The sequence below is a fragment of the Rhamphochromis longiceps genome, linkage group LG11 (assembly GCF_057381845.1).
Source record: "Rhamphochromis longiceps isolate RC_006_pf linkage group LG11, R_longiceps_female_GT1.1, whole genome shotgun sequence".
In the NCBI taxonomy this organism is placed as follows: Eukaryota; Metazoa; Chordata; class Actinopteri; order Cichliformes; family Cichlidae; genus Rhamphochromis; species Rhamphochromis longiceps.
Genome location: NC_140567.1, coordinates 32848025 through 32859494, shown reverse-complemented (window position 1 = coordinate 32859494; position 11470 = coordinate 32848025). Strand labels below are relative to the sequence as shown.

At 39.1% G+C, this 11470-nt stretch overlaps 1 protein-coding gene across 1 annotated transcript; it reads right to left on the bottom strand.

Moving 5' to 3' along the window:
• Positions 1-271: 271 nt before the first annotated feature.
• LOC146659602 (cortexin-3) lies at positions 272-941 on the bottom strand. The gene has a single exon (XM_085421904.1). It carries the CDS (start codon positions 903-905, stop codon positions 654-656), a length of 252 nt encoding a protein of 83 aa, XP_085278030.1. The 5' UTR covers positions 906-941; the 3' UTR covers positions 272-653.
• Between the last annotated feature and the right edge of the window lie 10529 nt (positions 942-11470).

Here is an 11470-nt window from a genome sequence, read left to right as displayed (position 1 = left end):
TAGTCTTTGTGACCTTTCATCTCTGTGCATAAATAAGAAAAAACACACATACAAATGAAAGCGCTAAAAAACCTTAACTATTCACTCTGCAAATACTTGTTCACTGTTTTAAACACTGATTGTCTACATTATCAATAGAAATCTAAGGATGTAAGTAAACATGATAGGATGTAAACACTGTTAGTATCCAACTGGCTTGGATCTCAGAAGATATTTGACCCTGTATGACACGAGAAAACAGTCCCACACATGAGATGGTGGAGGAGCGAGGTAGTCCACAAGAGACTTAATGGAAGGGGAAAGGAGCTATGGGTGAACCTTAATTGGCTCTGGTGTGTCGCTCGGACTTGAGGGCCGCGTTAGCTTGTGGTTTGATTAATAATCTTCATAGTGTAGTTCAGGCTCTCTTGCTGTGGTTGAGAATTGCTTTGAATTGGCAGGGAGAAGCTGTAGAACTCTGGTTTGCACTCAATATAATCGTGTCAAATTTATTTTCAGTCTTAAATTTTAGAAGATTTCTTTGAAAGCTTTTGTTTTCCTGGCAGTCTTTTGTTTGGCAAAGTGCATCAAATCAGTCTATTTGTGTAATTTTTTTTCTTTATATATAGAGAGATAAATATATGCGTATATAATTTTTGCACCCTTAGTGGTCCTCACACGATGCGGTAATCAAATGTGTCCTTTTCAGTATGGTCTGTCCAGTTGGATGAGGGCATACTGCGATATGGGTCTAGTAGGATGCGGAAACAGCGTACGATGAGCAGGGCCAGGAAGATGAAGAGCAGCAGCACGAAGACAAAGGCAGCCTTCTGCTCAAGCGTCAGGTAGGAAGGCACGTGATGGCCACCACCCGACGAGGACAGCGTGCTGCTGAAGAGGCCCTCAGCCATCCTGGGCACATCCATGCTTGATCGTCTCTGCTCCAGCTCTTTGTCGGTTGCTTAAAGACTTTTGAGGGGAAGATGGACTCAGTGGAAAAGACCTGTGTGAAAATCCAGATAGATGCATTATAGATCATGTCTTCTGTGATTTGGCAGGTGAATGAGTAAACCAATAATTTTAAATTCTCAAAACTCAATTTGGCAAAAAAGTCTGCTCTGTGAATAAAGAAGGCCCAGAGGACTCCTTTGGCAATGAAATTCACGAGGGAGCTTTAGTTATACAACATTTAATGGAAGCAATACCGCTCTGAAGGTAGAAATGTCACTGGCTTCATTAAACCACAGCTTATTATTACTGAATTTCTAACCTTGCCTCCCGTGAATTGTGTTCATATGCAACCAACCTGCATCAGCAAATTAGATTCTGTGGAAACGTTTATTTTAAATATTGTCATGCATGAGCAAAAATGAGTTTCTCCTCAGACAAGGTTACATGAATGAAACATGAATTCAAATAGGTTTACGGCTGCCTGATGAAGGATGGATTACCAACACACAAAGCAGAGAGCTGCTACAGACCCCCAGAAGTGCAGGGGGACAGAAATGTGCATGAAAAGGGCACATTTAATAGAAATGAAATTTTAAAACCCATTTGTATGACAAAATGTTTAACATCTGTTATGCTCAAGGCATTATTTCATATTGCTTCAGCACATCATTTTAATTGAGATATTTTAGATCTAGTTTAGTTCTTACACAGTGTATATCTCTGAACTTTACATCATACACATTAGGGGAATGGGTATGATGAATTACTATAATTAAGAAATCTGCATATATCTTCGTACCTCGATTCTATATATTCTAACGCATATGATCTTATGCAAGTGTTCCTGAGCTGAAAAACAAATCCTAAACTCTCTTCTTGATAAAGTTTCCTAAAAATTACAGCGCCTAGCACATTTACAAAAATGCTGAGCCCCTTTTTTAATGAAACTATACACAGGAAATTATTAAAGATTAACATCTTCAGTAAAAACTAAAGCCATAAAAATTGAGAGACCAACACACTGCTGGGGCTTTTTTATTTGGTGGGATTTGATGTCAATAAAAAGTGCACTATAACACCAGCCTTAGCCTTTAATCCAGTTACCAGACAGCAAACCTGAACCCAAACCTGAGACTTACAGAAAAAAGACCCTAAAATAAAATAAGTCCCCCTGTACTGAGCCAACTTCCACATAGGTTTAGGATAGTGCTGGCTTCATTTAAGGAGTGTATTAAATTAGTAAGGGTCCTTAGGGTCAATTAGATTACACTAAATCAGGAAACTCATGGGGAATTCTGTAATGCAGTATGTGAGTTGATATGCTATTTCAATGTCATGTATGAGCTTAGAGCAAAAGACGCTGGGGAATGACTTCATTTCAATCCATAGTGGTTAGGTCATGTTTTTTCATTATGTTCAGTTATTCAAAAAAAATATCTCCAGAAAGGCTTATTGCTGTGTGGATCATTTGTTCTAACAAAAAAGAGCATAATACAATGAATTTGGAGGCAGTTGGGTTGTCGGTTCTATAGAGACAGCTGCAGGTAAATGAATCAATTCCTAAACAGCCAGCGGGACTGTTCATCGTTTGATGTTTTTCCTCCTGCTGAGCAAACACTCGAGTTATTATTCCAAACCAGTTTGAAAATTATTATTTTCTTCACACCACAGGAAAGCTAGAGAGGGAATATATTTTTTAAACCTTGAGATTGCTCAGATATCACAAGGTTGTTTTTCTCAAAACGCGTTTTTGTATATAATTTTCGTAGCTTAGCAAATTATTAATTTGCTTAATTACCACATTTGGCATAGCTATACAACTCCACCATATTAGCTGGAGTGATGTCCAACTGTAACCCAAAGCCACCTGTTGTATGTGTGTGGTTGTTCTATTTAAATAATTATTAAAAGGCCGGAGACACTGATTGGAGGAACATCTGTAAATCCTTACAGTTTTTCCCTTCTTTTTTTGGCTTACGTATCGTATTATCACACAGTTAACATTTCTTGTGGGTCCTGACCATCAGATTACACAGAACACCAAATTATTTGGCATGAAGTGGGAGAAACATACTTTAGAGTTGTCTATCTCAGTGGTTTTTTCAATCTTTTTGTGTCCGAGACACACCAAAGACAAGCCAAAGTTTCAACGGACACCTGTGAAAAACAGCATATCTGATATCTGGCATGTCAGTTTGTCATTTGATTGTAATGTTAGATAACCTATTGATCATCTGGACCTATTAATGTTGCTTTGCAATAAGCGCCAATACCTTTCAGCTTGCCTCAATCACCTTATCAGATATTTTCACACAGCCCATTAAATGGGCTTGGTTTAGATCCAGACTCTGTTGAAGAAGGCCAAGTTTTCCTCTTCAGCTTGCTTGGCAACATTAACAAATCCCTCCCGACAAATGACTTTGAAATCCCCAAACCAGCTGCAGAAACAACATAGAAAGCAATGTGTGTTTGGCCTAAATGTGGACCACATATGCAGTTTTCTTAGGGCCACATTTGAGACACGACTGCTGCAATGAAGCCATGTGTCAATAACCCACGTCAAACATGGCTACTAACATTTGGGCCACAACTGACACACACAACACAAACACAATCAAGATTAGGCAAAAAAAATTTGTTGATTTTTCCCCATCATCTTTGCCCTCAGTGGCGAGGTCATCAGTAAAACCCCAGTGGTTGTACTGGTGGTTAGTTGAAATTTCCACACACATAAATTTTGTTGTCCTCTTAGCTAACGGTCAACTGACAGATTTGGACTTGAGCAGACATGACAAGAGGTTCTTCAATGTTTTTTCAGTCCCTTTGTACTGGAATATATGCCTACAAAATATAATATAGTATGATTAAAATTCAGATACATTTAAAATAAATGTAAATGTAATGTAACAAGAGCCTTGTCGGGTGATTCAGGACATACTGATGAGAAGCGAGCTAGTGGAACAAGGTATACCAGTTAGATCCGGGTTGCGTAAAGTGGGCCTGCCGTTACTCGTTTACTGAAAAACTTTGGCTCCTCCCAGACATTTTCCCATCTATTAGATTTATTATCTGATTTGCAATGTTCTCTGAGAAATGTTTGCATAACCCAAAGTCTAATCCTTTTTGGTTCTGTCCTTCAGTTATGCTTCTGTAAGTGCGACAAGCCGTCACACACACTGACAATCACATTGGGAGGAGTGCTGAATGTGTTATGAGACAACTCAAAGTGACAAGACGGGCAGAAGAGCTGTCTCTTTCTGCCTAAAAGAAAAAAAATATGTTAGCAACTCTCAGGAGAGACCCAGAGAGAGCAAAGCCTTCAGCCATGCCTCGCTGATCAGCAGCCTGTAATCCATCACACTTAAAACTCAAAAATGATATTTCACAGCAGTGATTCATTGCCCTCACAGTAAAAAATGATAAGGAACATAGCTGTTTTTCTTTGTCTGCTGGTTTACTGTCAAATCATAATCTCACCGTCTTGTCCTGCAATGACACAGTGAGGTTACAGGGTATTAGCACTTTGGGCCGGAAACCACTTTGATATTTGTTACAAGGTTATGTAATAGACTTCAAAGACTCCAAACATTTACATCATCAGCAGCTCCATGACTAAGCACTCGGAGTTTGGAGCTTTTCTTGACAGTATTTAACAGGGATACGCTAAACATTTAAGCTGCTAGTGACAACTTTAGAAGGAGCTTTTCATTTTAAAACGAAACGTTAGGTCACATATCGGTCTGTGCTTTGCTCATCAGCAGCTGAATTTCAGAAAAAAGCAAATTGCCTCTGTAGCCCTGAAATTGCCAGTAGATGACAGCGATACAAATACACAGTGTCGAATTTTAGAAGCTATGTAAGGGCGCAATTTTTTTTTTTTTTTAGTTCAACTGTACAAAATCAGCTGCAGTTGCTGTGGTGAGGAAAAGATATGAAAGCGTGCCAGACGCTGAGAGTAAAATTGACAAGGAAGTGAGTGTGACGAGGATATCGAGCCAAATTTAGAAATGATTCCAGTGATGTTGAAGTGTTGATGTAACCTGCAGGCTCTGCATGTCTGTGTTGTGATTATGACTAATAGAGAATGAAAACAACATCAGTGGAGGTCAAATTAAGCAGTTATGGAGAATTCTTCAATATGTTTTGAATCATTTCACAGTATAAATGTGCTTTACAATAAAATAACTGCAGAAATTACACTATGATGGCCATTTATGAGTAAAATATACACAATTTTGCCATAATATACATTTTGCATATGTTTCCATTTTAATGCATTATTTTTTAAATTTATTTATTTATATGTCTTTCAACGTCGTGGACTTTTTCTCTACAGACACGGTTCATGAATGCAACAGATAAAAGGTTTAAAATCTTTATAAAGCCTGCACACACACACACACACACACACACACACACACACACACACACACACACACACACACAGACACACACACACACACACACACACACACACAGCATTTATTTAAACATATATGCTGAAGAAGATTAATTGAAGAAATCAAATTCTTCAGCTGGCCTAATTTTTTTTTTAAGTTACATACTTTGTGTAAATAAATGTAAGCAAAGAGGAACCACTGCAAAATTAATTATACATGTGAGTGCAGGTGGATGCAAAATTAAACATGTAATATGCAAAAGAGTGGTGTTATGAATAAGAGTCCTCATACTGAGATATTCTTATTCATATCGACCAATTCATCCAAATCCTTGTAATGCAACTGTAATCAAAGGTAGACACACCCGCAGATTCAACGCAGGAATGCTTAACAATCCAGCGCGTAATGATGAACCGCCATTTAAATGCAACATATAGGCTATTCGGTCTGAAACTGCCCCTGTTGTTTCAATAAAACGGCTCAAAATTGCCCGCTTTCTTGAACCCATTATTCCTATGAGCCTCAGCTGGACTCCTCGCTGCACACGTGGATGGATCAAAATGTGTCCAAATACCATTTCTTTCGCCTCTGGTACGTCTGCCTGCACCTGTCACACCTTTACAGCCCGAAGATCAAAGCACAAAATAAACGCATTTCTTTTTTAAAAGGCTTCATATCGAAGAGGATTGTGGTCAGATGGAGCATCAGCCGTAGGTGCGAGCGACCGAGTCTGTAAACACTAACCTGTTGTTATCAGGGGAGCTCGGGAATCTCCGTCAGCGGCAGGTCTCCATTCCGCTAGATCCGACGATTCTCTTTGCAGGTCTTTCACCGAAACAACAAAAACGACGAACAGACGCGTCCTTGCAGACCGCAGGGCTCCTCACTACATGACAGAAAAAGCCTGTCAGAGCTTCTTTCTTCTGTCTTTGCTGACTGAGCCGAGCAGACCTCACCCTCTGCTGCTCGATTTTCTCTCCTCTTCTGCTCTTGACGCGCCGCTTATCCCCGCAGACACACAGGCAGGGATGTAGTGGTACCCAGTCGCTACTGGCAACCTGTTGCCATAGCAATCTTCCAGGTAGGCTATATATTGCAAGCGGATGAGGGAAAGGTGTGGCCCTCATACAATACATGCAAACTGAGTCATAAACACACATATAACACATATTTAAAGGTAATTCGAAAATTAAATAATAATAATAAAAAGGTGATAGCGTCTGAGAGACTTTAACTCAAAGGTGAGAAGAATATAAAATCACCCTTGGGATATTTTAAAATGCATGTTGTTACATTAGTATTTGATCTTTGTCGCACACTTTATTGTAAAACTGCTGTGTATTCGTCAAAAGAATAAACAGTAAACTTGGAGTGTGAGCTTGGCTTTGGGCAGTGTACAGGTGGGAAATTAAGATGTGATGACATTTAAAGCAGAAAACATTCCTTTTATAGAGACAAGCTCTGGAGTCTTCACTGCCACACAGTGACACACACGAATCCCCGCAGAGATTTGGGAAGACAGGACGTGCCACGTCATTAGATTAATATGTTTTAGTTTGTCACACACTTTACTCTAAAACAGCAGAGTAGTCATCTAAAAATAAAGAGTAAACTTCATGAATGGAGTGCAAGCTTGGCTGTGGGCAGTATACAGGTGGGAAATTAAGATGTGATGACATCTAAAGCAGAAAACTTTTCTTATGAGGCAGCTAAGTCTCCAGAGACTTAGCTGCCTCATAGTGACAAACACGAATCCCCTCAGAGATGTGGAAAAACGTGACGGACCGTGAAGGGTCACAGAGTGACTGTGCAGAGCAGCAGTTTGGGGAAATCTCAGGTTATATAATGTCCTGCTCAAATGAGTGTCCAACAGCTGTACTGCATCTCCATCTGGTGGCCTTGATTGAAGACTGCAGGTGTAAGAAAAACCACTGAAACTCCATATCAGTAATGAACTGTTTTCTACCTTTTCACAGTTTATGAGGGAAGATGTTTTTTCATCGTTTTGTCCTTTTTACTAGGAGCATCAGCTTACCAGAAATACCATCTCTGCCACATTCTAAAAGGGTATAACAGGGGTCTAACATTAACTAGGAATATATCTGTCATATAAAGGTAGAACAAAGACACTGTTAACTTTTTGAAAAACAAACATCTCTAAAGCTCAGCAAGTAAAAAATTCTATGCTTTGAATAAATAAATAAGGGGTTGCCACAGCAGGTAGCTTTTATAGAAGGTAGCTTTACATTAGATGCTCTACTTAATGCAACCCTGCAGGCTGGGCTCAAACTAGTGACCTTTCACTTGCCAAAACGATGTGTAAATTATTATACTAATGACATGCATGTGTATTTAATTTTTTTTGGCTTGTGTTTTCTGTATTTTAAATTTTTTTGCAGTTTTGAACCTCCATAGATTGTAGGAGTTTATCTGTCAGACTATTTCATAGCCGTGAGCTTGCCAGACTACTCAGAATTTAAAAGTATTAGTGGATTTTGTTACTCCAGGACAAAGACCGACAAGGAACTTGCAGTGTTTTCCAGTTGTTGTGCAAAGCTGAACTAATGGTCTCCTGGCTGTACTCTCACACTTAGTGTACCAATGAGATTAATGTTGAACTCTCGGCTTCTTGGTATTTTCCAAAATGTCAGCCGTTAAATCCCTAATTATTCAAATGAGAGCTGGCTGAGAATCAAATACATCTTGCGTTAAACCTTAAAATTCCTTATTTCATGAATATTTTATCTAATTATGAAAAGTTTGGAAGGAAGTTGTTACGTTCTGTGAGGCTGTGGGAGTGTGTGGGTGGGGTGTTTGCCCACTCTCCCCGCCTCCACCCCTCTTGCCACTCCTACCCCTCTCTGTCTCTCTCACTCTCCTCTCTCCCCAGGACACAGCTGCTGCTGATTAGCCTCGTTTGCCACCTGACTCCAGTCAGCAATCATCCTCTGAGGCTATTTAAACTGGGGATGAGCTGTGAGCAGGGTGGCTTTTTCCTCGGTGGCTCTACGCGGTTCTGTGCTAGATTTTGGACAGACAGCCTCTTTCTGACCAGTGAGCAGACGGGCTTGTGGGCCCTGAGAGTGTCTCCCCGTGGTGGGGAGTAGGGTAGGAAGTGTGGGAAGTGCCTCCTTTTTTATTGTGTTTGTTTGGTAGTCTTCCTGCCTTTCGTGGCTGCGAGCGTTTTCTTTGTTTCTTTGGCGTTGTTGGTAAGACGGCGTTGCCGGCCCTTTAAGTTAATGTTAATGTCGTTTGTAATCCACCTGTACCATTTCGTAATAAAGTTCTATTAATACAGAACAACTCTGTTTGTTTTCCTTTTTCATTCTGATTCCGGACTCATTTGTTACTGGTCCCCTCTCTCACATGCCTAGACCCCTTCGGGGGGAACGTAACAGAAGTGTAAAAGTTTGCTTCACTGTGGTTGAAATATTAGTGTGAACAATACAACTAGAAAGAGCTGTTAATCATCTATAGTCACACTCTATAAAAATAAATTCACTATCTATTTATTAAAGCCCATGCTAGATTGGTTGGCCTCCAGATCTTGACATCTTTTTTTTAATAACTACATCAATGAGTAAAAGCAATAATAATGCCTTTCGGACTTTCTAAATGAAACTTTAGAAATCCTTTTAATAATCTCACAGAAAAGTGTTTCATGACTGAATTTATTCTTTTTGCACAGGAAAAAAAAAAAGAGTCTACAGTCAAAGTAGTTCACAAAAAACACATGAATTTAAAAATGCTTTCCACTCACCCAGTGGAAAACTACATATGTATAACAGATTGTACAAAACACAGTTATGAAAGCCAGGACAGGGAGCTGCTAATTGGATAGCTAGGTCAGAGAAGACAGCTGATTGGCTCTTATGCTGCTGTGTCAGTCTCTCAGCCCTCAGTGATTAAAGCAACTGTCAAGATACAGTTATAGCAAATGTATCTGCCTTATGTCTGCACCAACTCTGACTAAAGGAGGAAAAAACAGGAATACTCTCATTGTCCTATTATGTAACCAAATCCGTGACATATTTCCTTACTGAGTTGAAGGTTGAAGGTTGTTGGGTGCCAGTGTAGCCCATTAGTGTCTATTAAAACAACACTCCCCCCCCCCCCCCAAAAAAAATCACATTTATTTCCAAATTACAATAAGTATACAGTATATAGTAGCTGGTCTGACATGCTTCAATTTACCTTTATACTACAGCATATCTCTCTTCCACACTGTGTGTCTTCCTCCCCTCACCCCAACTGGTCATGGCAGATGGCCGCCCCTGAGCCTGGTCCGGAGGAGGTTTCTTCCTGTTAAAAAGGAGTTTTCCTTCCCACTATCACCAAAGCGCCTGCTCATAAGGGTCGTCTGATTGCTGGGATTTTCTGTTTTCTCTGCATTATTGTAGGGTCTTTACCTTACAATATAAAGCAGCTTGAGACAACTTTGATTTGATGCAACATAAATAAAATTGAATTAAAATGAATTGAATGTTCTTTAATTAGTAATTAGTAAACGTTTATTCTTGTAAAGTTGATAAAACTTTACATGTAATTTTGCTTAAAATGTGTTTGATGCTGTAAATTAGTTAGAAATAAATGTTATTTCCAGCAGACTGCTGTCAACACAAACTAAAATCTACACATTATGCAACCCGGTGCTCAAAGCAAACAGCAGCATGCTAAAATGCACCAGATATGACTGTGTTAACATCTTTCAACTAGAGTAAGATTTAACATATTCACCACTTCAAATAATTCCTTGTACTTTAGGATTTTTTTTAATTCTTAAGTCACTGAGATTCATCACTGAGGAACCACGAATGTCTGTACAAAACTGTCATTCTGGTGCAGCTTGGATGACAGAGTAAACATTGGTTTTTATAAAACATCAGTGCTAATGGGCTAAGAATCAAATAAAGTTTTTAATTGATATAAATGTGATAAGTGACACAGTGACAACTAGGAATTCAATATCCTGTGGCTGTCGCATCACATTTGACCTCTGACCTCTCCTTCAGTGTCACTACATTGGCCAAAGTAATAATAATGCTATATAGAAACATTTAAAACTATTCTTATTGCCATTGTTTGTATTTACAACATATAGGCATATAGGGGATGTATATGTATATAATATAGGATTTTTTTGGCCAATGTTATTTACATTACAGTAACAGATTATAACCAATTAATTACAAAACAATTTGAATACCTGTACAATGTTCCTTAATATGATTCAAGAATTATTATTTTCTTTGGGAAAAACTTTTTTTTTCCAGTTTCTATATCATAGAACAAAAACAAGAATAAAAAAAAGAACAAAGAAAACTGAATTTATTACATTGTGTATCACTGTGGATTTCAGGAGGAAACCTTTGCTGATCCTTGGGAGTTACATAGTCGGCACATAAAGTTTTCTGTCCTAGGTGAATTTCTGTCCCTTATCATTTTTCACAGAGGGAAGGTCATCTCATCTTGGAAATCTGTGGCGTGTTCTCCCTGCTACCCTTTTGTTTACTGAAAGCAAGCAAGCAAGCAAGCAAGCAAGCAAGCAAACAAACAAACAAACAAACAAACAAACATGTTGCAGAAGAGCTGTTTCAGACCTTGTAAGTTTGAAACTTACTTGGGCAAGCAATCGGCTTGATAGATGTGAAGCTGCTACTGATCTGCCAATAAAAGCTACAGTGGGTACACGATCAGCTGCAGGAGGCAGTGAATGCTAATGTGTAACTCTCAGCTGATTGCTCCTGCATAATAAGCTTAAAAGACATAAATATTTATCTATAACCTCTTTCGCCCTTACATACTGTGTGGGTTCATTTTGACCACCACCAAACTGTGATTCTAGGGATTTCTGCACATGTGAAACTGTATATGACATGTCTGTATGTATGTTTTATGGGACACTGGTGACAGAGTTCGGGAGGGACCTTTGCACTGTTACAAGAAAAATCGGTATTTACATCACATTTGCCCAGGTTCCCACAGAGACAGGGACCTGCTGATATTTCAAGAGTTATGGGGCACTCTCCAAAGAGTATAACAGTGAAACAGCACAGGAATGAGCACATATGATACATATAGAGCGTGTCTTGACACAGACACAGGATCCGTAATAGAGCACATTGCAGTAGATAGCAACA

Bases quoted from the DNA above. Each gene is read 5' to 3' on its own strand.
- LOC146659602 (XM_085421904.1), bottom strand. From the start codon at position 905: ATGGATGTGCCCAGGATGGCTGAGGGCCTCTTCAGCAGCACGCTGTCC.